Below are 27,745 nucleotides of genomic sequence, written 5' to 3' on the forward strand. Positions count from 1 at the left end.
CTTGTGTGACACCACCCCAAGTCCCACTGTTTGCTCATCACACACACACAAACACTGCAGCTCACAACAATGCTCAAGTGATCCATCCACACAACACACAGCAAGCAATCCATTCTGGTGTGCGTGGTGGCCCAATGCAGAAACACACACACACAATGCCTAACAACGCTCTGGCATCACACAGCCCCCCCATCCTCCCCTCCCCTACATACACACATCCCAACCCCATATGCCTCTCCGTTCCTTTAACCAGCCTCTTTCGCTTGCTGCTTCTTTTTTTCCTTCGCCCAATGGTTTCTCCCAATGACATAATAACAGCATGCTAGCATCTCTCTCCTATACAGCAAAATACCCCTCGATATAAAACGCCATTTCGCAGAATCTTCTCTGGCTGGTGCCACCAACAACCCACTGCTAAGTGGGGGGACAAAAAGAGAAGCCGTCTCTCACCACCCCCAGCGTGTGACACCTTTGGAAAACAGACCCCCCCTTTTTTTGCAAGGTAAGCCTGCTAGCTCTCTCCCTCTCTCTCTCTCTCTCTCTCTCTCTCTTGTCTGTCTGTCTGTCTCTCTCAATATTCCTCCCTTGTTCTGCAAAAGATATACGTGCAAGACATTCAGGAGCTGGGGGTGGTGGTGGTGGAATATGCCTGTGATTTACAAGAAAAGGATTTTACAACTGTGTCATGATTCTCTCTCATGCACCAAGGAATAAATCCACAACTCCCCAGTTGCCAGAATGAATTTCTGGTCCTCCCAGGCAATGCCTTTTCCCTCTTCGCTTCAGGTGATGTCCACCTCCGGACTGCCTTTGCTAAAGCATATATGCAACAGATCTACTGGAATAAATTTCCCTTGGCACCATACTTCTGTGTCCCTCTCCTGTGGATTTCTTTCTTTTGGTGAATTTCCCTCCACGTTTACTGCTTGCACACACAGGCTTGCATGTGCAAGAGGGGGAAATAAGACATTGAAGGTGGGTTTGAATTGTATACCAGCCAGGTTTTTGCATTGCATTTCCCCCCTCTTTTATTTTCTTACACTCTCCCCCTTCCCCCTGTTTTGGGAGACAAGGAAAAAAACATACACATGTTGGGAATGGCAGCATGGCTTGAGAATACTGGGGAGGGGGGGTGGATGAGGGGAGGCTGGTTGAAATTTCCAGCGATGCTGGGGTTTTTTTGGCCTTACTGAAAAGAACTGCCGATTGGGAGCAGCTGTTGAATGAATGGGAAATTCAGCAGGGAGGGCTTGGAGGAAATCAAGCAAAGGAAGAGATGCCCATGTCAGTGTTAGGTTGAACTGTGCACGGCGCTGCCACTCAGGTGCCAGCTCTTCCCGGCATTTTGCATTGAGGCTTCGAACCAGCCATGCCTTTAATAAGAAGATGGGGAAAAGGTATCATCACCGCAGACCACCTTTCCAAGAGTTTGGCTGCAAAGGTTAAGGCCTTATTCTGCAAAAGGGGGGGCTACGCACACCCCAACAAAATGCCAATGTTTGTCTGGCTTTCCAGGGTTCAGATCCATCTCCCATCTGGCCATTTGCCACTGACAAGAGAGATTTTCTTGTTAGAAGAATCACCAGAATATTGGGGGGGGGGGGAGAGAATGGACAACCTCTGAAAATGCAAAGCATCAAAGTCCCTGTAAAAGAAGGAGAGGGGTTTTGATAGTGGGACGTGGGGAGCCCTTCCTGGCTTTTCTTCCTGGGACTCCTGGGTTCTGCATAAAGGAAGTCAAGTCCTGTGCCTTACAACAGGGAGTGCTCCAATGCTGAAAGGTAGAACTCCTGGGTTCTCTTGGAAAGAAAGGGTTATACAGATTTACATTAGGTTAAGATGGCGGGAGTGGGGGGGAGTCTCCAGGGTCCTATGTGAGAGGGGAGCTGCAACTAGCAGGTAAAGAAACCTACCTGCCAGTACTTCTAGAGTCTATCTGGGTGCTTGATTGTCCAGTCTAGAGGGCCTTGGATTCAGAACCAGCTGTATAATATGGGTTACGGTCCTCAGCATTTCTGAGCTTGCATAGTCTTCAAAGTGGCAGTTGGAAGTGGCTTTTGACTAGAGATTTTGAACCTGCTGATACAGTTGACTCTGGGCAGGAAGAAACAGAGAAGAGCTGGGGCGGGGGGGGGGGGGTCATGTGCAAGACCTTTTGACTGAGAAAGGCGTTTAGAGCATCACCTTGAATAAGGAGAAGTGTGTTGCATTTGCTTATCAGAGGTCTTGGGGGTGGTTGTTTTGAAACCCTAGTTCAGTTTCTCAATTCCCGTTGTAGTTACAGTATTTGTTTTACTCTGATATTGTGCTTTACTATGATTCCGCTGTATTATATGGGGATATAGGACCATTGTAAGCAGCCTAAGTAAAGCAGATTATATATTACCATACTACTGCTGCTATTATTATTATTATTATTATTATTATTATTATTATTATTATTAATGATGGCTGGGCAGATGGTACGAGAGAAACCTCCATCAATAAAAAGGATACAGAAAACTGATGGATGTTACTTAGGCTCCTATTAGGATAATAAGGTCAAGTCTTTCTCTATCTTGTTCAACTCTTAACTCAACCATCTTTCACCATAAACATATTCTACCAACCCATCTACTAGTTAACCAGTTGATCTTCAAACATAACATCCTATGAATTAAAACATTCTACTGCTCTCTCCATTAGCACCCCTGGTGTCTCTCCTGGTAGTATCCATTCATCTCCCTGTGTCTATCCAGCCATTCCAAAACCTGCACTCCATCCATTCATAAACCCTCACCAGCCAGCCGACCTACCTCACTTTCCCTCCTCCATCTATTCATTCACCTAACTACCTACACCCAGACATATACTCATTCATTCATTCATTCATCCCCAAATGAGCCATCTGCCCATCAAATTCCTCCTGCGTCCAAGGCTCTCTAAACCAGATGTAAATTTTTCCTTCTTTATTTTTCTTTAGCTTTCTCAAGCAAAGTTCTTACCTAGCAAACAAAATGGCTGAATGAGTCGCATGATGAGGCAGCTGAAAGAACTGAACAAAAGCAACTCCCCCCCCCCAAAAAAAACACGGAAATTCAGATGAGTTTGACCATATCGGTCAGGTCATATAGTGTCAAGCAGATGCTATCAGGCAAGTGAGACAAAAGATGGCAAAGAAAAAGCATCTTGAACACACTAGTTATAAAGTAAAAACTCACCAGAAACAGTGCAGGTATCAATATTCAGCACAATCTGGAAAAGGAAAGAAAAAAGAAAAGATCTATTTACCCAACCAGCTATTATCATAGCTGTGAAAAATTAACCGGACTATTCCTGAAGCCTTCCCATGTTTCAGTTATCTACCATGGTAAAGCACACTCCTTATTTTACAAATTTGGCTCCAAGGTCACTGAAGATGGCATTGCCTATCTATCTGCATCTCCACTATTCTCTAGGCCTCAAGGCAGCTTGTGGCAGGGGGGTGGGGGTGGAGTTAAAGCTCTCACCAATATTTTATAAATGGTATCCATGGATACTGTTAGGATAGATTGCTTCCCACCCATCAAGGGCACTCTAGCAAGAGAATAGGCACTGCTGGCTTGGGGGCTATAAGCTACCACTCTTTGGATTCAGCAGTTGTGCAGCAGAGAACCATAGACTCAAACAGCAGGAGAGGTCCTTCGAGTCAGGAGGACGCCTGGGTTCTCTCCGTCAGGGCTGTGGCGAGCTTGGTGTAGTTTTCAGAAAATATTGGCTAGTGGAGGCCGTCAAGGCTTCCAGATTTTTTAGAAAAGGAATAAGGCACAGAGAGCAAAAGAGGCTTTCAAGCTCCGACAGCCATGTCCCACCACCTCTGCCAGAGGCCTGCTGCCTCTGAATACCAGTTGCTAGGAATCACAGGTAGGCAGAGTTGCGGTTATGCTTGAGTCCAGCTTGCAGGTTTCCCATCTGGTCAGCCGCTGTGAGAACAGGATGCTGGACAAGATGAGCCACTGGCCTGATTCAGCAGGCCCATCTTAGGTTCTTCTATAAGACGGGGAACCAATTTCACTTACTTGAAAATAAAGGCGCTTCCAGACTTATCCCTATTTCTAGGTGGGATTCAACCATGTACCGGCAAATCCAGGTAGCACAATTACTGCTGATTGCGAGATCTTGTGCAATAAACCCCCTTCCCCAAAGATCAGGCTTTTTGCAGTAAGGAAGGTGATCGGGAAATACAGTGAAAAAGGTGAGATAACCTTTGCTTTGACTCGTCATCCAACTCCATTCCCCCCCCAAAAAATATCTGAATGAAAGCTCATTAAGTAGCCAACATCTTCTGTCTCCCTGCAGACAAATCGGGATGAATGCTCAATAAACAGGCACCATGTCCCATTGAATTCAATGGGCTTACTTCTAAGCAGACATGCGTAGGATTGTGTAACCAGTTTATTGTTGTTGTTTGTCTGTCTGTCTGTTTATTATTCTCTTTTATTATTCTTATTCTACTGTAAGTAAAGGTAAAGGGATCTCTGACCATTGGGTGCAGTCGTGACCTACTCGGGTTGTGGTGCTCATCTCACATTATTGGCTGAGGGAGCCGGTGTACAGCTTCCAGGTCATGTGGCCAGCATGACTAAGCCGCTTCTGGCGAACCAGAGCAGCTCACGGAAATGCCGTTTACCTTCCTGCTGGAGCGGTACCTATTTATCTGCTTGCACTTTGACGTGCTTTTGAACTGATAGGTTGGCAGGAGCAGGGACCGAGTAACGGGAGCTCACCCCAGCGCGGGGATTCGAACCGCCGACCTTCCGATCAGCAAGTCCTAGGCTCTGTGGTTTAACCCACAGCGCCACCCGCATCCCTTTTATTCTACTGTACAGTAGTTAATTTCTAACCATGTACACCCGACTGCTACTGGGGTAGAGAACACTGAAGCTCACATTCTCAATCAGTCTGTTTCCCTGGTGCTGTTCTCATCCATCTTCACTTGGGAACTGTATCTTGCAGTGTTCTGAATGTCTGGGATGGGGGCGGAATATTTTGGGACTGGGTGAGAGACAGGGTGTGATAAAGAGATGTAGATGTGGGAAATCTGGAGAATAAGAATCCCGGATTCTCTGCAATGGAAAGGAGCACCCAGCAAATCAATAAGGCTGTCAAACCTGGTACAAGATGACCCCAATATTAGGTTACGTCTCTGCCAGCCAAAATTAGTATTTATAGGAGGCCAAAAACAGCAAAGCAAAGAAAAACACACCTGGGCGCTGATTTGATAAGTGACACTTACTGTATTTTGGTGCTCGAATCTTCCACATGTGTAATTCAAATGAAAAACTAGGTTGGCTAAACTCAGCATTTGTCTGGCAGTGTGTACACAGCATGCCTTTAAATCATATACAAAACTCATTCCCACCCTCACAAAAGAACCCTGGAAACTGTAGTTTGCAGTGGGTGCTGGGAATTGCAGTTCTGTAGTAGGATAAATAAATAACATATACTAAAGACACTGCAGTCTCCGCTGTCCCTCATTCTGAGAAATTCGAACCCTGGGTAAGCACTTGGAACCCCTGGAAATATAATTGTGTTTTTTTTAATTACCCCCTCATGTTTTTATCTGTTCTTATTTTATCTGTAAACCACCTTGAGGGGGAAAGTTGGAATATAAATAAATATATAACAATACTGATAAGGTATGATGTGTACACATCCTGGGGGAAGGCTCTCTCTTCACTTTTCTGTCTGCCATTAAAATATACACAAGGCCAGTGCTTTTTTTCTAAAAAAAAAAAATATTAGGTGTCTTCTCATTTTCCTACTCATATTGAAATACTGCCCCTCAATGAGGCCAAACTTAAGATTCACAGAACATTTAGGGGTATGCGTACCCCTGCATCCCCCCCCCCGAAAAAATAGCACTGCTCAAGGCATTTCAGATTTAAATGTGTTCCCATTGCCACTTGTGAAATTTTGACGGGTCTGGGCAAAACTCCACAGTGGTTGGCAGGGCTGGAGATTTGGGCTTTTCCGAGGAAGAACCCAAAGTAAGAACTGCAAGGTATACAAGGGTGGAATATATTGCTTTCTCCTTTTCTGTTTGGTTGGCAACATTACTAAATCTGTGCAAAAGCTAAAACAAGATGCCTCATATTCTATGCTTGGGATCACTCTTCTCTTTTGGTAAATTCTGAATTCCATACAGTCAAAGTACACGATTTCCCCGAAATAATCATGGGAACCTCACAGAGCTACAATCCCCAGCACCCTTAGAAAATTATAGCTGCCAGGATTCTTTGTAGGAGAAGAATATGCTTTACATATATGGTGTGTAGCCTTAGGCCACTTCTGTACAGTCGGCTTGCAAGACCATAGATCTCATCTGTTTAGTATTTCAGCTTCATAAATGTGTGGCCTATTTGCAAATTTGCCGATACCTTCTGTATCATTACAGGTGGAGCCAAATGATCACCTACCACCCAGTGCCCAAGCTTTTGCCAATAACTGCTTTTTAGTCATCCCCTTAAACTTTGTTAACTGGGCCTTCCAGGATACTGAGGGTGTGGAGGCGGGTGAGGGAATAAACTGAAGAAAGAAGGAATGATGAAAGAGAAAGTCTGGGTGCTATGCTGTAAAGGAATTAAGAAAATAAGCCAAGTTTTGTTTAAAACCTGCATGGTGTATCCTCACACAATATTCGCTTCCAGACAATCTGTTTATTGAGCACGCACCTTGATCTATTTGCACAAAGTTGATGGGGACGTCAGATGGCATTTGCTATTTATTGAGCATTCATTCTGGTTTGTCTGCATAGAGGTTAGATGTCATTGCATCAAGCAAATGTTATCCCATACTTTCCAGTGCAGACGTTTTCTTTATTGCAAAAAAAAATGTGGTTTTGGGGGAAGCAGGTTTGTTTCACAGGAGCACCAAGTCATCTTTCATTCTGCAACCTGAATTGGTCAGTATGTTGACTGATTCCCTCCTGAAAACAGCAATAGTCTCGAAGGGTGCAATGTGTTGATGAGGCACAGTGGAACAGCAATCTTCATACAAAACTAACAAGGATACGGGTCCGCTTCAAATTTGTATCAATTCTATACCTGCTTAACATTCATGGCTTCCCCCAAAGGATCCTGGGAATTTTAGTTTGGCGACAGGGCAGAGTATTCTGTTTGAGATCTCACAGACTCCTAAGATCCAGGCTTGCAGAAAGGGAATGACTGTGAAACCAGTTCACACCTGTGGTGTAGACATGTACTAAGTACTTAAAGTTAAAATAAGCTTAAATTTCTGCAGAAGCCACAGACCTCTTCTCTGAAATCCAATCCTTCTGATTCATAGGGGCTTGCTATGACAATTCAATGGTTGCGAATTCGGCACATGATCAGAGGCAGTCTCTTGTGTCTGGTTACCCAGCAAGTGAAGAAATAAATGGTCCCACCTGATGTGTTTTATATTTTTTCATTTTATTCCATTGACGAATAGTGGCTTGGGTATGCACTGCATAAACATAGCTGGAAAAATATAATTATGTTCCCTTGCAATTGGCCAACCTGCAATTGATAGAAAGGACTCTAATTGGTAGTCCTGCATATTCAGTGGTGAAGGATCTTCATTATGCACATGCTAGACAGAGAAGCACCCTTTTAGTGTTGCTTTATGTTTCTTGGCTTAAAGCCTGAAAAGGAGTTTGCATGTTTAAGCCATCTCTCAAACTAATCTGCATATATCCCCATAAAAATCAGTGTGGCTGTGGGCATATTTCCCATAAACAGATGTATATGCAGTATGAGGGAAGCGGTTATTCATGTGACACACAAACACGCCAATTTGCAATTAGAAATCCTGTGGCGGAGTTTGGGCTTTCAAATTTCAGCAACGTCTTGTGCAAAGCCAAAATTCAGTGCCTCCCCGGCCTCTTGCCTTCTGTTGTAAGTCACTGTCGCAGGGGACCCTGAGGCCCCCTCTTGGCCTGGCACCCAGCGCAGGTGAACTGATCACTTTCCCCTAAATCCACCTCTGAGATATGGAACCACCCAGAAGGAATTTTGCCTCCTCACCTGCTCTCTGTGGGCCAAATTAGATATGGGCTGCGAATATACCACACAGTTAAAGCACATGCCCCCACCTGCATACAATCCTGAGAACTGTACTTTCTTGAGGGTGCTGGGAATTATAGCTCTGTGAGGGGTAACTTGCAGTTCACACTATTCTTGGTCTTTGTGTGCTTTACATGCATGTGTCTACGCAGCCACGGTGATAGGGACTGTGAGTCCATCTTCTTTTCACAGAAGATTCTATACGAGGCACAGAAAAATCCTGCTTATGGGCATGACTGCAGCAGTGGAGCAAGCCAATTGGGCAGCTGGGGCAGCGCACGCACCCTGTGCCCAGGGGTGGGGCCAGCCGCCCGTGGGGCAGGGTGAGCCAGGGCAGGACACTCCGTGGGGCCTCCGAGGAGACTCCCTGCCTCCTCCCACTCAGCTGCCCTCCAGCTGAGGGGGAGGCAGCTGGAGGACCTTCCTGGCAGTGTGGAGCCTGTGGGCATCCAAGCCACCGCGTCACTCCCAGGAGAGACACGGGGCTCAGGCACGCTGCAGGCCCCGTGGTGAGTGCCACCCAGCGTTTTGTCACCCCCCTCAGTGGTGACACCCGGGCCCCCGCACCCCCTTCCTCCACCCCTGGATGATCGCAAAGCTATTTTAATCTTGAAAGAAAGGAAAATACAAGTCTGAGAAGAACCCATCAGAGGGCAACTAGCCTCTGGTGCTGAGGGAAAGTACGTGTTTGTGAAGGAAGGACACAGAGCTGGGAAATTCGGTTTTGAATCATTTTAAGCACCACCTCATCAAACTATATACAGTGGTGCCTCGCAAGACGAAAAGAATCCGTTCTGCGGGTCTTTTCGTCTTGCGGTTTTTTCGTCTTGCGAAGCAAGCCCATTGACGGAGTAGCGCTATTAGCGCTATTGGCGATTTAAGGGCTAAAAACGGCTTTTTAAGGGGTGGGGGATTAGCGGTTTTGCTGCTAAAATGCTTTTTGCAGCTTAGCAATTCAAAATAAGGGGTTTTGGAGCAAAAAAAATTTCAAAATTTTCCGTTATTTTTCATCTGGCGAAGCAAGCCCATAGGGAAATTCGTCCTGTGAAGCGCCTCTGCAAATGGAAAACCCTTTTGTCTTGCGGGTTTTCCGTCTTGCGAGGCATTCGTCTTGCGGGGCACCACTGTACTTTTAAACTGTGTTGTTTAAATTAATAATGTCTTGTTATCAAATGCCTTTAATAGCTTTGACTAATAGCTGAGGCCCTTGCATTGCCTTTTACTGCTTACAGGTGCCTACATTATTTTCACACTCAATTTCTCCTGCTTCTGCAGTTGTTGCTGGTTTTGTTCTTGTAAACCACCAAGTCCACTAGCAATAAGGATAGGAGTGCAGATCACTAGATGAACTATTGATTTATTTAATGAATAATAATTTATAAAATAAATAGTTTATCTGAGGACCAGAATACCTGCAATGAACATCAAGGTATGAGGGATTGGGCTAAAAACTTTCCCCCTCTGCATGTCTTTACTCAATTCCTTCTTTTTTTCTGTCTCTCTTCATTTCCTCCCCTTTGCCCAGAAATCATTAAGTCACACAGCTAGTTGGCTCCATGTCAAGTTGAGTCAGAGAGATCAAGCGATCCACATAAACCAACGTGTGCCTCAAACTGAAGAGCAGAAGCTGAAACTCAAAGTCTCCCAAACTCAGAGAAACCCGAAAGGAAGAAACAGAAGACAAGCACATTTTAAAAAAGGAAGTTAAGTAAACTTGGCATAAAGAAACGGGAAACAATTCTAGGCTTCCCTGAAACTTGCTGAAGCTGCATATTAAGAAGAAGGAGATTTTGACCACAAAATATATTTGAAAGTCGAAGAAGAAGAAGAAGAAGAAGAAGAAGAAGAAGAAGAAGAAGAAGAAGAACCTAGAGGCGATCCAGATTTCCCCCCAGAAATCTCTAGTAGCTCTCCAGTTGTAATCTAGTACACCTCCAGAAAGGCTCTTGCAAGTTTCCAGAAAATCTCCAGTAGGTACCTAGATATTCCATAGTAGCCTTCCGGTACTCCACCAATAGGCATCTAGATGCAATCCAGATGAAGCCTCCCAGACGTTTTTCTACCTGCTCTTCAGGATTTGCACAACAGTGATCCAGAAACTCTTCAGTTATCCTTCCCTGGCTATTTCCAACTGCTACCCAAGCCTTCATCTTCTGACTGTGGTCTCCAGAGAACTTGTCTGACGGATCTCCAGAATTTCCTCAGAAACCATCCATAAAATTCCCAGCTATTCTCCAAAAATTATCGCACCTTCTCTGGAAACTTATCTTGAAGTCCAACTAGATATTCTACAGAATATCTGAAGAGAGCACTTCCAAGAGAATCTAATAGTCAGAAGCAATTCAGAAGGAGCTCTGCTTGTGTTCTTCACAGGGTTCCCTAGGGTTTTGCAACAGTTGTAGGACAACCTTCCCAGCCCATCTTATATCCCGGTTTCTTCTACACATTGAACTTGGTGAAAGACAATATTCTCCTGGTGCCATTTCCCCAAAGGTCTTGTGCTTTTAGATTCTGCCCACTGGAAGAGGAAGCCGACCACAATAGACAAGACACTCATCACCTGCTTCCTTGAAAGCATCACCACCACTATTTTTCTTCACCACTCCCAGTTTTCTTTCTTGCCGCCAAGCTGGAGTCACTTAAACGCTGGAATGAGGAGAGGATGGTCTGGTGTGAGAAAGGTGTCCAGATTCTGCTCACCACTGTGGGGGCCTTTGCAGCCTTTGGCCTCATGATCATCGCCATTGGCACAGATTACTGGCTGTATGCCCGTGCCTTCATCTGCAATACCACCAACATATCTACTGAGGAAACCCCCCAGAAAGACAAGAAAGATCCTGGAGGGCTCACCCATTCAGGCCTCTGGAGGATATGCTGCTTAGAAGGTGAGGGGCGCAGTCCAAACGTTGTTAATCCATTCAATAAATTTCTGGGATAGGATTCAGGGGCGGCCACTGGCCAGGAACCTGAACACCCTCTCTGGAAAGCAAGTTTAGGGGGAAAAACACTGGAAAATAAGGAGAGGGAGACAGGAGAATTGTAGGACAGTACACCAAGCTGGAGCAAATAATAACAAAGATGCAACCAGGGAGAAGCCCTTAGTGTACGATTCATCTAGCATGAGAAAAGGCTGGAAGAAGAGGAAATGAAACTAGTGGAAAGAACTTGTGAGAAAAGTATTGGGCCTAGGTCCTAAAGCATAAATCTTTGCAGTTCAGTGCTGATTAAAAATGAAAGGTATCTACACACAAGGGCTGTTTAGTACTGCTGAGACACTGCTTTCCCCCACTTAGCATGAAAGAAAATTCAGGTGGTGGTTCTGCTCATGGCTAATATGGTTGCAAAATGTTATGTAAGCTTGATTCAGCAGGCGCCCCCTGCAACTTTACTTGGAAGCTTCCTGCATCGCAGGGGGTTGGACTAGATGACCCTAAGGGTACCTTCCAACTCTTCTACGATTCTATGATTCTCCTTGCAGCTTCTACCTCTAGTTGCTTCCTATGTAATGTGTCAGCAGTATTAACTATGAATCCTCTTAATTGCTCTTAATTAGTGAGTTCCTACCCTGTGGGGTGGGAGGGTTTGATTACTAATTTCCCTCATTATTTTGTCTTCCGTATTGTAAAATAAAGTTATTTCACAATAAGAAAAGAGGAAGAAAATATGAGAGGATACCAGTAATCAACCCCCCCCCCCCCATCCCTCGGCATTTACAGGGAATAGAAGCTGGCTAATTACAGGGCAATTCACCAGCCATGCTGAATGGGAAGCAATTAAGAGGCAGAAGCCACAAGACAGAGGCTTCTAACTAAAGGCACAGTAGCTCAGAAAAGTTTAATGGTTTCCTGCTCCACACCAGACAGGCTGACGCAGCAGTTTTATTGCATAAATGAATAAAAATAATACAAATCGGTTCTGAAGAAAACACCGGAATGCAACAAGCTGGCAATAATATCTGGATTCTCTGTAAAACACAATGGAAACAAAGGGTGACAATTCCAAACTTAAGCTGCAAGCTTGGCAGCAACCCAATATCCTATAGTATGGCCTAGCAGCTGTTGACTGAGAGATTCAGTTGATGAGACAGGATGAGAGGAAGGCAGCTGGAGCAGCAATGAAAGAATCTGTCTATATAGATATATTCTAAAAGCCAGTCACCAACATTGCATCCCACTGTCCCCACCATTCAGCCACACTTGTGCCCAAGAAACAGAATACACAATGGAGCAATAGAGCGAGGAGTAGGCTTGATTCTTAATGGGTGGGGTCACCAGAGGCAGGGAGCAGGGTTAGTCCCTAATCTGGAGTGTGCCCCTTTGCTTTCTCCTAGCATGCCATCTTACAAAAGAAAAGCATTGTCCTTGGAGATACAACTGCAGTGAGGGGGAAAACCTGCCCCATCTCTCCTCCCCCATGTGGCCCTTGCAGTCTATAAACCCACCACAATCCTGCCTGTCACAGTGGGCAGGACACCAACAGCAATCAAGTACATATTGTTGCTGTTATGAAGCTCTCTCCTTGCTCTAGAATTCCTCACTCTACCCACATAACAGTAAACAGGCTGCCATGTTGCCCACACAAGGCGCAGTCAAAGATCCCAGGTTCTCACCAAGAAAAAGAAAGCCTTTAAACGCTCAGAGGTCTGCGGGTGCTTGCGCCCCCTGCCCTCTTCCTCCTGCTCATGCAGCCACACCCCACAGAGCAAAATTAGGGTCCTTCCACACTAGCTGTTTCCCTCTCCTGCTGTGGTCCTAAATAAGCCTGTTCGTACTGAGAGGAAAGCCCTTGTTGGTGCTCTGGTTTTATAGAGTCATGGCTTGTGGTGACATCTCTGACCCTAAAGAGAATCATTGATAGTATACCTGAAGGAGCATCTCCACCCCCATCGTTCTGCCCGGACACTGAGGTCCAGCGCCGAAGGCCTTCTGGCGGTTCCCTCATTGCGAGAAGCAAAGTTACAGGGAACCAGGCAGAGGGCCTTCTTGGTAGTGGAGCCCTCCCTGTGGAACGCCCTCTCATCAGATGTCAAAGAGATAAACAACTACCTGACATTCAGAAGACATCTTAAGGCAGCCCTGTTCAGTTTTTAATGTAAGACATCTTAGTGTATTTTTGGTCTTTGTGGAAGCCGCCCAGAGTGGCTGGGGAAACCCAGCCAGATGGGCGGGGTACAAATAATAAATTATTATTATTATAGCTCAGTGGATTAGAGCATGGTGTTGATATGCCGAGGTTGCAGGTTCCATCCCCATGTGGGACAACTGCATATTCCTGCATTGCAGGGGGTTGGACTAGATCAGGCATAGGTAGCAGAGGCTTGACAACCATATATCAGGAGTGCTCTGATGGTGTTTCCTGCTTGGCAGGGGGTTGGACTCGATGGCCCTTGTGGTCTCTTCCAACTCTATGATTCTGTGACAGGTAAACTCAGCCCTCCAGATGTTTTGGGACTACAACTCCCATCATCCCTACCTAACAGGACCAGTGGTCAGGGATGATGGGAGCTGTAGTCCCAAAACATCTGGAGGGCCGAGTTTGCCTATGCCTGGACTAGGTTATCCTCAGGGTCCCTTCCGGCTCACCAGATCCACTTGGGACCCACCTGGGGTGGCCTACAATCTGCGGTGGTGACAAAGTTGGTGAAGCTTCTCAGCTCTGCATGACTTGCCTCTGCATTCCTTCATTACATTGTCACTACCTACCACTCGTACCTGAATTCCAGAGACCTTTCAGTAAGGTTGAAATGATGCAAATTATCAGCTCCAGAGAGGGAGACTAATTTCAGCCCCCGTCCTCTTCCTCATCAAGCTGCTTATTAGCAAGATTTTTGCCTGCATTGGCCTCCTACGCTTCCATCATTACATGGCCAGCAGCTAAGGATGGATGAAACTGTCCAATTTGGGTTCTCTCTGTTTCTCATTTTTACAGTCTTAAATTCAATTTCTGCATCAACCTGAATATATTTTTAGTCCTCATGGGGCGAAAATTGTCAGCTTCATTTTGCACATTTCTCCTAAAATACTTATTTTTTATGCATTTTTGTCTAATACACATATTTGTACAAGCTATTTCCCCCTAATATAATGATTTTTTTTGTTTGCCATATATGCTTTTTGTGCATATTATGTGGAACAGCATTGCAAAATTCAGAGAAATGTACATTTCAAAGAGTAATTGTCTTTTGGTTCACTGGGTAGTTTCTCGGCAAAACAGAAACAAAATTGATTTTTTTATTTTATCCCTACTTGCAATGCAGTGCCTTTCTTCCCTCATTACTTTTTAAACAGGCTGTCATTCACCTTTTTCTGGGTTGTTTTTTTTAATGTTCATTCCTTTTTTGCTTTTCTTTTTTTGCACTAAAGCACAAGAATTAAAAAAATTAAATTAAAAAGAGACAAACATCCAAACTCCTGCTGGCGAAACCATGCTGCCTGCTTTTGCCTTTTCCATGGAGAATGGGCACTGTGAGATTGTTAAGAGAAACATAGCACTACATTCAGTGCCATTTAAATGTGACATCATAGTGATAGCCCTGCTTCTATCTGACTGAAAGGAGAACAGGTAGGGTCAGTGGAGGAGCGATGGGTGTTGTGGCCCAAAACATATGGAGACCACCAGGTCTGGTGAAGGCTGACACCTGAAGGGTCCTGATGGATCACAGAACCATCTAATCCAGAATCCTGCTTCCCATAGCAACCAAGAAGACAGCTCAGAGAAGCCCAAAGGCAGAACACAAGATAATAACCCTCCCTATCTTTACCCTGTAGTGAATGGCACACATAACTATGACTATTTTTTTTAGTCATTGTGCTAGATAGCCATTGATAGAACTGTCACCTGTGAAAGTATGCATCCCTTCTTAAATCCACCAAGACCCTGACCATCACCACATCTTGAGAATGAAGTGGAGACTTGCCCTGTGCATTAAAGTTTAGACATTTTCCCCGAATGAGCTGGCAACCACCATATAGGTCAGGCTTCCTCAACCTCGGCCATCCAGATGTTTTCAGGCCACGATTCCCATCATCCCTGACCACTGGTGCTGCTAGCTAGGGATCATGGGAGTTGTAGGTCAAAAACATCTGGACGGCCGAGGTTGAGGAAGCCTGGTATAGGTCTTACAACTAGCCAGTCGTAACCCAGCTTACTGGGGGACTACCAGAGCAATGTTGGTGACTATGGTAACCTACCACTCTGGGCCTGAAGAAGGTCCCCAGTGCCCCTAGGTGCTCTAGGTGGCTTCTTGGGAAGGGCAATATCTCAGTGGTGCATCAGCCTTGCACTAAGAAAGTCCTAGGTTCAATTCCTGGCATCTCCAAATAGGACTAAGAAAAACTCTGGTCCGAAACCCTGACCAGCATATACAATACCGAGCTAGATGGATTTGTTGTCTGACTCAGTAGAAGGCAGTTTCTTATGTTCCTATGAGGTAGCGCTTAATAGTGGTCGGGCCTGCCTTGAGAAATGGGGCTTGGCAGACTGCGCTGAGATTTTGTAAGAGCTTGGGATTTGGTAGGGAACATTTTGTGTCACGGAAAACCCAACGAAGTTGGAGCCAATTACCAGGAGATGCATCAAAACGCTGCTCTGAGCTCAAGCCGCGTTCACAGAACTGCTTTGAATGCTGGTCATCTCTGTCTCCCTCTGCTCTAGGGCTAAAGCGAGGGGTGTGCGTGAAAATCAACCATTTTCCAGAGGACACAGACTACGATCACGACAGCGCGGAATACCTCCTACGTACGTATAAATAGGGGGCTTATTCATTCCCCTGCCTTGGCCTCGGCAGTAATGTGTCTCTACTGTTCTCCGTTACCAGGGGAAACAGAGTTTGAATACCACTGAATCTCAGTGTCAGAGGTTGCTGGGGCTGAGATACAGAAGCCGCTCTCAAGATTTAGCTGGAGATGGACAGCAACTCCTACATATCAAGGGGGGGGGGGTGCATCAAATTTTGTGGTTTCCGGGGGGGGGGGAGTTACTTCACTGCAAAAGGGATGGAGTTGCTTCTCAGTGCCATGGATTGCTTTGAGTCTGCCATGTTGCAGAGAAGGAGTTCACTCATCGTTTCTTCATGCTGGGGATTACTGACAAGTTATAAAGAGGCAGCGGCAGGGTAGATGCAGCTGTGTCAGAAATGCCAAGGATTCCCCATCAGTTCTGCTGAGTGGCTTCTTGCATCCCCCACCCCACCCCTGCCAGGTAAATACCAAATGGAGGGCTGGAATAATCATTACGCTGACTACTCTCGGGGGTCGAGGCTCCAGCCAAATTAGGGCTCTGCAGTGATTTAATTGCCTTGAATTTGCAAAAGCAACTGCAAAAAAGAAAGTATTCCTCCCTCCCCTGAATATCATTTAAATTTTTTCATGAAATTTCCTTAAGGAAAGGGCGGGGTGCTGCCTTGATTCACATATGTAGGTAAATTTAAATGCAAGCTGCCTGGTCAGAAGGAGAGAGAGAGAGAGAGAGAGAGAGAGAGAGAGAGAGAGAGAGAGAAATGCCAGTGTGCTTGCATATAAGTAACATTAGCCCTCGGGAGGTCATTCATGTAAAAGGATTAGACATTCATGGAGGAATGGTATTAACCATGACAGCTAACTGCATCCTCCATATTCAGAAGCAATACAGCTCGGATTACCAGGCGCTTGGAGCATGTGGCCATAGATAGTTATCTCCTTGTTTCTGTTTATTTATCTGTCTATTTATTTTTATTTAATTAATTTATACCCCTTTTGCCAAACCAACTTTCCAAAGTGACTTATATTCAAAGAAAAATAATTATAACAATAACATACAATATTAGAAATCAAGTAGAGCACAAAAATAGAAAAACATGGGAGCATTCAAAACCAGCAAAACGCAGTGCTGTCAATCATATTCAAGCACTGTCTGAAAGTGGGAAGGGAAGGAGCTTGTTAGGCCTTCCCTGTGAGAGAATGCCACAACAGCGGTGCTGCTGCTGAGAAGGCTTTGTCCGTGGTACCCACCAATCAAATAATTTCTAATGGTGCGCCAGCGAGCAAAGTCTCCCTTGCTGATCTAAGCCTAGACAGGTTCATATGGGCAAATATAAAGATAATCTTTAAGGCCCTAAATGTTCTGAGACCAAGCTATTAATCAGCACTTTAAACTGATCTTTGAACACTGATTGGAAACCACTGCGTTTGAGGTCACATAAGTTGCATATGATTCAACTGCATTGCTCCTACCAAGCATCCTGGCAACTGGGTTTTATACCAATTCCAAGATGCATTGTTCTCCTGTAGAGAACAATGGAACAGGCCAGTCTGTATGTAACTAGTGCATGGGAAACTGAGGCCAGATCCACCTCCTCTCAGTAGGGACACAACTTGCAAACCAGCCAAACAGGTGAAAAGAGTTTCTGGTGACAGACGTCCAACTGGATCTAGGAGTATTCTCAGGCTGTGAATTTTATTTTTCAGGCAGGGGCAGTGGCATCAGCCAGGGGGCGGTGGATAGTTCCATCCCAAAGCAGATTACAGCCTCCATCCAGATGAGATTTCCAGGGGCATCTCATTGGCCACTGCTGGAGACACAAAACTGACCTCAGGTCCTAATCCAAATTGTACCTTTGACACCAAATAGTGCCTTTGATACCTGAGGTGTATGTTTTCAAGGCCCATCCTATTCTTGTATTCTGTTTTACCTGTTTTTAATTCTGAATTCTATATTGTTGTTACCCACCATGGGACTTGCCGATGAAGGGCAGGTAATAAATTTAATAACCACCACCACAACAGTAATAATAATAACAACAAGAAAACACATATGGAAGATCTTATTCAGAGACCTCCTGTATCTCACCTCCTCTGACCAAAAGCCAGCTAGCAAGGCTAGTTCAGTTCATGAAAGCTTTGATTCAAAAATTGGTGCAGATATTTGTCCAGAATAATGTCGCCCCTAAACACTAACCTGGACAGCAAGTCTCTTGCAGTGGTGAGAGGGAGGTGGGGGAGAAGGAGCCTTCAGGCCAGTGATGGGTACAAATATCCCATGTACATTTTCCCATGTGCTCAAAGGCAAATCCTTGTTGCCCAACATGGGTGTTCTTCATGACCAAAGCAATTTCAGAGGCGCTTCTCTATCTGCAAGCCAATAGTTTTACTACTTTTTACTCTCATCTTTTCAATTAAAGATTATGAATGACAATCTTTTCTGGCAGGTGCTCTTAACAGTTCCTTCTTCTCAGAAGTCCTCACCTTTCGCTTAAACAGCTCCATCAGGCCTGTGCCTACAGATGATTTAAAATAAATAAATAATACATGTTTTAAAATAATACCCTGATATTTTTCAAAGGGAAAGAGGAGCAGCCATTTCACATTCCCCTTTAAACCAAAAACAATGCAAGACAGATTAGCCTTCCTCCTTTCCAATGCCTGTAACAGCTGAGACACAGAAGTTCACATTTTGGAACTGACAATAGCCCTGGCGGCAAGAGAGTTCTCTTGGTTGTCCCTCTGAAAATCCATTCTGATTTGACATGAGTTAGGATGGAGTCACTTGCGCATAAGTAAATCTACTCTTCTACTCTGAAAAAAATTATCATATGCTGCTCCCTGTCTCTCTTAATCAGAGGCAGTACCTTCTTTTTTCTGGACCTTATCAACTGTTAAACTGCTGCCCCTATTCCAGTGGCGCGGTTAGGTAATTTTAGATTTTGGACTTATGCCCTCCCTCTCTCTGTAGGTGTATTACTTCACAGTGACCTGGTTCACATAGCACTAAGCTGTGGCTCGTTTAACAAACCATGAGTTATCCACAATTTGTCCCAAAGATGGTCAAACAAACCATGGCTTGTTCCCCCCAAATTTGGTTTGTTTTCCAATTACCCTGGCCTGGTAGTTTGGTGAGCATCTGGAGTGCAGCGGCCAAACAAACCATGGAAAAGTGTCACAGTTAAAACAAAGCAGGGTTTGTATACCAACCACAAACCATGGCTACAAACTGTGCAGGGGCGAAGCTAGCTGCCCCGGCACCCAGAGCAGCACAGGGGCGGGGATAGCCGTCCGCCCAGCAAGCATGGGGGGGCGCTAGCTGCCTGCACGGTGAGCGTCCAGGGGCGCCTCCCACACAGCGAGCGTGGGGTGGGGTTGGCGCAGCGATGTCAACCGCCCTCACGGCTGACATCCGGTGCGCACCGCACCTCCCGCACCCGCCTTCCTCCACCAGTGAAACCATGGCCCAAAACCCCCCACATTGTTCAGTCACTGTGACACTGTTTAAACATAATGTTAAGCCATGGTTTAATAAAACAGTTAAATAGACTGCAGCTTAGCATTATGTGTGAACCAGGCCAATGTGGTAAGCCAGCCCTTCTGTGTTTGGGATTCCCCACTAATTCTGCTGTGGGGCCCTAAATGACTGATCTAGCTTTTGAGGATGCCTAAAGTATGTGTGAAATATACTAATATTGTTGTTCATCAAGGTTCGCCTCCCTCCTGAGGCCCCCATGACATTTAAATATCTGAGTGAGGGGTAAGATACATTTTGTCTCTAGCACGCAAGCACATACTCTCCCAACAATTTTCACAGACAAAAATAGGGACATGCTTATTACACCCCAGCTCTCATGCCAAGGATAGCTGTCTGAGCCACCCTCCCTCCCATTACAACATTGCTGAAAGCCCTGGTCATTGACTTGCTTACTTTAATCATTTACTTGCCTGCCCCTTAACACAGATTTAATAGCTGGGAGACTGCTTGCTCACTTGGTTAAAGCTAGGGATTTTTTAAAAAGTATGTGATGTACAAACAATTGAAACGGAATTGAATGAAAAATAATAATAATTGTCATAACAATAAGTTACCAACATTTCAAAATATACCTCAGCAGCTGCAGTGTGTGGAACAGCTGGCTGTACATTGCATCGTACCCTTGCATGCATGCACATGCATTGAAAAGCAACAAGATGTATTCACTGTTCACTCTGACATGAAACCTCTAGAGATTCCAGGAAGAGAGCAGAATTTCAAAGGCTGACAGTTCTCACACTCTCAGAAACCAACAAGACATCCCCAAGAGGCCAAAAAGGAAAATAAAGAAAAAGGACGGAAGGAAAGGAAAGATTGTGATTTGTGAGGGATGAGTACAAAAATAAAAAAATCAGGGATGACCTATGGCAAATAAGAACAACTAGAGTATTTGCAAACATATGTCTGTGCATGACCACTAAGGCACCATGTTGTGCACAGCCTGCCCCTTCTCATGCTGCAGTTTAAGAGGTCTGACTTTAAAATAAATGCAGAACACAGGAGGTGGAGTAGAGCCTTCATCAACATATAATAAAGGGGCTCAGAGTTGTGAGGCGGTAAATCTTTCTATGAGAATCAGAGTGTTACAAGCGTGCCCTTTACATTTTCACTCGTGAAATGTTGGCAGGTATGCAAGGTCTGGTTCCAGTGGGGTTTGATTGTTGCTTTTCTTTGTGGGACAGGGTGATTTATTAAAAATGGCCACATGCTAAGGGAACGCCAGGAGGGAAGAAGTGTGGGGAATGGATTCAGGGAATGTGATTGGACAGTCAAGTGTTCTATGCGCAACTCTAAGAGGTGGCTCAAGCCTATTTATTTATATTCAAGTTATATACCACCCTTTATCCAAAGATCCCAGGGTGGTGTACAACATTAAGAACATAATTTATGCAGCATAATAATAACAACATAATACATAGCGTAATAATGAAACAATCATAATAACAGCCCCCCCCCCCCCCCATTTAACAGGCAATAGATTTTTAATGGCCAGAGGCCTGGATAAAGATAAATGTTTCTGCCTGATGCCTAAAGACATGTAATGGTGGTGCCTGGCTCTCTGGGGAGAGCATTCCACAGATGGAGAGCCACCACAGAAAAGGCCCTTTCTCATGTTGCCACCCTCCAAACATTTTAGGGAGGGAGGACACAGAGGAGGGCCTTGGATGACAGGTGCAGAGTCCGGGTCAGTGTTGGTATGAGGAGAGGGGGTCCTTCAGGTATCGAGGTCCTGAAGAATGGAACCAAAAACTGTCAGCAAGTGCAGCTGATCCAAGATCAGTCTTATATGTTCAAATTGTCTTGTTCTGGTGAGCAACCTGGTTGTTGAATTTTGCACTAGCTGAAGTTTCCAAACCACCTTCGGAGGCAGCCCTTTGTATAACACTGCAGTAATCCAACCTAGAGGTTTCCGGAGCGTAGGCCACAGAAGTTAGTCTACCACTGTCCAGACAGGGGCGTAATCGGGCCACCAAACAAAGGCACTCCACACCACCGAGGCCACCTGCCAATGACAGTAATGGATCCAGGAGCACCCCAAAGCTACATATTTGCTCCTTAAAAGGGAATGTAACCCCCTCAAGGTCAGGCGGTCTCCCATCCACCCAGTCTAGGAAGCCACCCACTAACAGTGCCTTTGTCTTATTCGGATTGAGCTTCAGTTTACTGGCTCTCATCCAGTCCATTACTGTGGCAAGGCACTGGTCCAAGGTGAATTACAAAAATTTCAACCTCTCCTTCCAAAGTGTTGTGGGGGAGATAATTAATATGAACAACATCTTTAACCTTTTGACAGGAAACATTTCCCACATCAGTTTCCAACAGCTTCTCCAGCCCACACACAGGCACACAGGGTGTGTCATCGCTCAGTAGCCACAAGTCATCAATGCTGTGTTACAACCAATAAAACCAGGCAGGTAAATGAAGTTGGCTCTAGAGAGGCTGTGGGTTGATTTAGGCATTACTTATGTAAAAGAAACTATCGGCAGAATCTTGTAGCGTTGACCTTGCTGGATTCCACCATTTCAGAGTGAAGGTACAGGCTGCACCATCAAATACTTCTTTCCCTCTAGATTTTTTCTGAAGAAATCCTGTATGCATAGAAAACCAGCATGTCAGGATGAGGAAGGCTGGTTCAGAACACACCCTGAGAGACTAGTTCTCTCTGTGGAGAGAGCTCTGCTCTCAGACATATATTATTTCCTGCATTGTAATCTCCTCCAACCTACCTTCCCCTCCCCACAGGTGTGGTACGAGCCTCAAGCATCTTCCCCATTCTAAGTGCAATCTTGCTATTGCTGGGAGGGTTCTGCGTGGCTGCCAGCCGTGTCTACAAGTCCAAGCGCAACATCATCCTAGGTGCCGGCATTCTATTTGTTGCTGCAGGTGAGTGGGGGTAAACAATCCCTCTCTGGTTCTCTAGTGTAGTTCCATGTGTGTGTCTATTCAGTGGTCAGTTCACACAGACAACAGAGAGAGAGACAGAGAGACAGACACAGATCCACCAAAAACTTTATCCCCCAGTCTATAGCTGTGTATACACTCCCATTTGCTTTGCATCCAGGTGTTCCCAACACTGCTTTGGGAAGGGGTATACATATGATGTAAGCCACAATCTGTATCAATTCTTCCATTTCTTATGAAATGCTGCATTTCAGTGCATTCCCCCCCTCAAACCAGTTTCAATTTGAATTGGCGAAAAGAACAACCTAGCTGTGTTTTAAGCTGGATATGTGTACACAGCTTATTTCTCTGCCAATCTATCACCCTTCCTTTATCACTTCATGCATGCATCTACAACTTCACAACTATTTACCTCAACCTTCTTACCCATTCCCTCATCTTTCCTTTCTCTTCCTGCTTATCCTACCAGAGGCGGATTTAGGTCAGTGCAGCTACAGTGTCTCAGCGTCTCAACATATAGGGCAGCTGTGTACGGAGCCAGGAGCTCCCAGTTCGAGCCTTGACAACTCCTGACGTATCCATTCACTGCCACCATTTTCCCTCCCACTTTCATCTTTCTCTAACCCATATCCATATGCAGTGAGTCATCTGCCTTCTCTACCTGCCCACCCCACAGCCTCCCTCATTTCACTCTCTTTATTTCCACAACTCCTCAGGCCTCAGTAACATCATCGGTGTCATCGTCTACATCTCAGCCAATGCCGGAGACCCTGGCACAAAACGCGACGACGAGAAGAAGAGCTACTACTCCTACGGCTGGTCCTTTTATTTTGGTGGCCTTTCCTTCATCCTGGCCGAGATGATTGGAGTCCTGGCTGTCAACATATACATCGAGAAGAACCGGGAAGCCCATTGCAAGAGCCGCACGGAGCTACTGAAAAACCCATCTTCCTCGTCGTCGGCCATCTTGCGCCTGCCCAGCTACCGTTTCCGATACCGCCGCCGGTCACGCTCCAGCTCCCGCTCCACCGAGCCATCGCAGTCTCGAGAAACCTCGCCAGTGGGCCTCAAAGGCTTCCCTTCCACTGACATCTCCATGTACACACTATCGAGGGACCCTTCCAAAGCCAACGTCAGCTCGCTCTACGGCGGTGCCAGCGAAACGGCATCGACGGGCGCGGCTGCGTCGGGCGCAACTGGCAGTGGCGGTGGGTTCTTGCAGCTGCACAACACCTTCCCCAAGGACCCTGGAGTCACCGTCACAGTGACTGGGCCTGGTGTAGCGGGGGCGACTGGCACCCTGGGCAAAGACACCTCCTCCAACACCAACACGCTCAACAGGAAGACAACGCCAGTGTAGGGATGGAGTTAAGGGAGGAGGGGGCATGGGGAGGAGGAAGGATGAAGAGAAGACGCAGCTCAGAGAGTAGGTTGGGAGAGTCAGAAAGTTGCAAAGCGAGAAAACAATCCATCCATGCATTTCCTCCCCTCCCTCCCTTCCCTCATCCATCCATGAACTCGCATTGCTTTCCTTTTTTCTAACCCGCCAATAGAACCCAAATTCACACCTCACACCTTGGGGGAGGGCAAAGTAGCGGAGGAGTATGTTCACCAGGGGGCTTTCATGAATGAAGTGACAGGGATCAGCCATTCCTACAGCTTAAGAGACACTTAAACCAAACACCATTGTCCTTTCAAAACAGGCACCTCAAGGATAACCTAGATGGACTACTTTTCCCCACCCCACATTGGGATGGAGAAGAGGGGATGCTGTTGTGTCTCAGAGGTGCTTGAGGAAGGAGGATAGTTTTCCTTGCCTACTTGGTTAAGATCTCTAATGGGCAGCCAGATTCAGAATCTGAAAGGGACGTCCGTGTGCGTGTATATGTTTTGAAGACCCTGGCTCCTCCACTCGTAAGCCTCTTACAAGATGGCTTCCACAGCGTACTGTGCCAAATTTGGGGCTGCAGTGTGGCTCAAGAGGGTGTTTTGTTCCTCAGCGGGTATAAGGGAACCCTCTCTTCTCCTTCACTGCAGCTTAATTAAGGGCTGACAAAAAAGTTTGTGCCAAAACACAGTGCCAGAATATATTTTTTTTTAAGGGCGGGGAAGGTGTTTTAAAATCCAAAAGGACCGACTGCCCCCTGGTGGCTTTTAGAAGTATTTCTAATCCACTAGGCTTTGCTTCAATCTCCTTCTAGTACATGTATGGCTGAAGTCTTTTTTCAGTTTCCAGCCCATCTCTAACACTGAGCCATAGCTCTTCCTGAGATGAAGAGGTCTCTGGGATTGAGAGGGTCCCTGCTCTTTACACAGGCACCCTTTACCCATTGAAATGATAATCAACCAGTCATTATTGACTTTATTTGTTTGTCTCGTCCATTTAATAGATAGATAGATAGATAGATAGATAGTTCCCCCTTTTTTAATCTTCTTTTCGATATTGGGAAGAAGAACTTTTAAAATGAAACAAGAAGTAAAAATAGAAATGGATTATTACACTTCTGCTCATCCCTACCTACCCCCCCACCCCCAATTCAGCATCCTAGGGAGAATTTTTACATGTATTATAAATATATAAATAGATAGATATAGATAGATAGATATAAACAACAACAAAAACCACACATATATATGAGAAGACGAACAAAATGATTGTGAAGTTTCTTAGGACTTGGTTGATTTACGTTGGTTGTTTTGTTTTTTTAAACAACAGTGGGATTACTATTTCCCCAGCGGAACTTGTGCCAACGGGCAAGCAATCGGTTTTACAATCCTGGTATCCTGATCCTGAACCATGCTCGACTTTGCTCCCCTTCTGCATGCAGAAACGGGTCTGCAGATCCTCACTGCCGATCCAGATGGATTTCCGTTTTTGACCGGGTGCCGCAAGATCCCAAGTGGCCCAATGTATAATGTATACCCCTTTCCATCTCCTTAGAAAACACAGTCTCCCAGAAACTAGTTTTACTGACTGCTTTTCTCGGGGGCTGGACTCACATTTCCTGCATCTGCAGCAAGAGCCGAAGGGGAGACTGTAACTACAGTGCCAGGTTAATTAAGGCCTATCCTGGCAGCACTGGCAGCAGGGGTGTCAGATCAGAACCACACTATTTATTTTTATAGCGACCCTTAAACACGGACTCAGGGAAGAGTTACAATAAATAGATGTTAACAAAATGGATATATTTCACCATTAATGGGGAAGGAGGAGGGGAAGGGGAAGAGAAGGCAGAAATCAAAAACTAAACATAAAAAATGACAAGACAGCCACCCGATTTCCACTTCTCTTTCTCCATGAATGAGAATAAAACTGGAACAGAATGTCTCACATTCGGCAAATATATAAAATATATATATGTTAAAATAAAACTCTAACCAAATTGTATAACCAAACCAAAATGACTTTGGAAAGGGTGGTGCAGACTATTGCCACCTTAAACGCACTTAGTAGGAAGGTAAGCACAATGAGAAGCGGTAGGACTTCCTTCTGATTAAGCATGCTTACTGTCTGGCTAATAAACCAGCTGACATAAAATTCAGGTCAAGAATTTTGGTTTGAAATTCTCCGACTGAAGAATTAAGGGTCAACCTATGAAGAATTCAAGGATCCCTGAATACAGCACGGTTTGATTTAGCCTTATTGTCAAAGACAATATGTTAAAACTTCAAAACAATTAAGTGCTTGGGTAATGGAAATATTGCTTGGTAAGAGGGTTGTCAGAGACTACTACACTCTCGTCTTTCAGTAGCTAATCTTATGGGAAAGCCATGTCTGAAAAACAGTTAGAAACTGTGATTGTCTCTTTACTGTTTCTTCCTGCCTTTTAAGAAGTAGTATTCCCCCCCCCTCACTTGTTTAAATGAAAGTGTATAGTTTTTTTCGGAGGGGGGGCCGCTTAGAATTGTGTAAGGAGGTGGGCTTTTTTTCCTTTTTTTGTGGTAATGTGAGAGGATGAACAATTTAAAATTTGAGAGGAAAAGTGTACGTTTTAAAATGTGCAATGAGAAAGAAAACCTTTCAGTGGAAAAGCCTCACCTGTTCTAATTTTTTTCTGTATAAAAGTGGGTTTCATATTAAAAAAAAGACAAAAATACAAGAACATTTTTTTGTCAGAGGGGCAAAATCCACTTGATTGTGCTACTTACTGGTGAATAAAGCAAGAGGAGGGGGAAAAAACAATACAAATAAAAACAACAGTCTGTCTGTCATAACAACAAAAAAATGCATGGATTTTTACTGGAATCTACCTTTCAAATAAAGTCCTATGAAAATATGTCCAGGGGAGGTTGTTACTGAGGGGAAGGGACACAGCCAAAACGACTTATGTCACAAAAGGAGGCATTGCTACCTTACTAGTAACTACAGAGCTGCTTTCTAGAGGAGATCACAGACACACGGGCTGCATATGCCCCATGCATTTAAAGTACATGGCTTCCCCAAAAGATCACTGGGAACTATAGTTTACTCACCACAGAGCTACAATTCCCAACACCCTTAACAGTTCCTGGGGTTCTTTGGTGGGGGAATCATGTGCGTTAAATATATTAGCCCCACTGTTCATCAAGTCTGCATTCTGGGGATTTTGAAAAGGTTGACCCCCCTTCTTTGCACTAGAGTAGGGATGGGGAACCTGTGGCCCTCTAGATACTGTTGGGCTCAGCCAGCATGTCCAGTGGGGACTGCAGTCCAGCAACACCTGGAGATTCTTCGCCAGGGTGAGTGGCTGCGCAGACAGCTAGCTCATAGGCAGCTCTCGGTCTCTCCCACTCTGTGGTCTGTATTTCCTTTGGGTTCCATCTCTTCCTTATGTTTGGCAGCAAGCTTGCTGTCAAGACATGTTTGAACTGTGGGAGAAAAGGAAAGAAGAACACTAATCCACTAACCCAAGGTTTCAGGCAGGAGTCTTTCCCCAATTCTATGTGGAGACACCAGGGATTGAACCTGCAACCTCCTGCACACAAAGCAGATGTTCTACCGCTGAGCTTCGGCCTTCCCCTCTGACTGGCCTGGTAGACAATTCACACCACTTGCTGCTGCAGGCGGTCATAGGGATGAGGCCTGATGCCTTCTGCAGTCAAAGCATGTGTTCCCTGAGCTAGAACTCGCTAGCAGCCTCATGCTCAGCATTGTTTGGGATTTTGAAGAAACAAAATAATAATCCAATTTTGAAAACGATGGTTAACATCGGGGCAGTTTCCTGAAAGATTCAAAATGGCATCCAGTTGTATCCAAACATAGACGGAAACCAACTCCGTGATCTCTGGAACCATGATGCAAAATTGGTTAGCATCAGTGCAGTTCTCAAAGGTTTGATCCGCCTGGCATCCAGTTGAATCCAAACATAAGCAAAAACCTGCTTGGCTATCTCAGAAACCATTATGCAAAGATGTGGTTATGATATTTTGTTTGGAAAGGTTCAGGTAAGTCCATTTGTCTTTCTAGCCACATCAGCAAGTGGCTCCCCAGGGGCTCAGGCAGGTGGAGGGTCTTCCTCACCATATGC

The 27,745-nt window shown here is 45.2% G+C and overlaps 1 protein-coding gene and 1 long non-coding RNA gene across 3 annotated transcripts in view; one reads left to right on the forward strand and one right to left on the reverse strand.

The window, feature by feature from the left end:
* CACNG8 (calcium voltage-gated channel auxiliary subunit gamma 8) lies at nt 1-26,517 on the forward strand. The gene is made up of 5 exons (XM_083411646.1): nt 1-502; nt 9,589-10,948; nt 15,717-15,800; nt 22,080-22,220; nt 22,955-26,517. Exons 2-5 carry the CDS (start codon nt 10,726-10,728, stop codon nt 23,596-23,598), a joined length of 1,092 nt encoding a protein of 363 aa, XP_083267772.1. The 5' UTR covers nt 1-502; nt 9,589-10,725; the 3' UTR covers nt 23,599-26,517.
* LOC310663629 overlaps nt 1-27,745 on the reverse strand; it is a 75,831-nt gene that overhangs the window by 13,850 nt on the left and 34,236 nt on the right. For both annotated transcript variants that reach the window (XR_014504547.1, XR_014504548.1), the window contains exon 3: nt 3,201-3,234. This is a non-coding gene — a long non-coding RNA (uncharacterized lncRNA). The remainder of the gene's footprint in view (nt 1-3,200; nt 3,235-27,745) is intronic.

This window comes from Podarcis tiliguerta, assembly GCF_965153285.1.
Source record: "Podarcis tiliguerta genome assembly, chromosome: 13".
Lineage (NCBI taxonomy): Eukaryota > Metazoa > Chordata > Lepidosauria > Squamata > Lacertidae > Podarcis > Podarcis tiliguerta.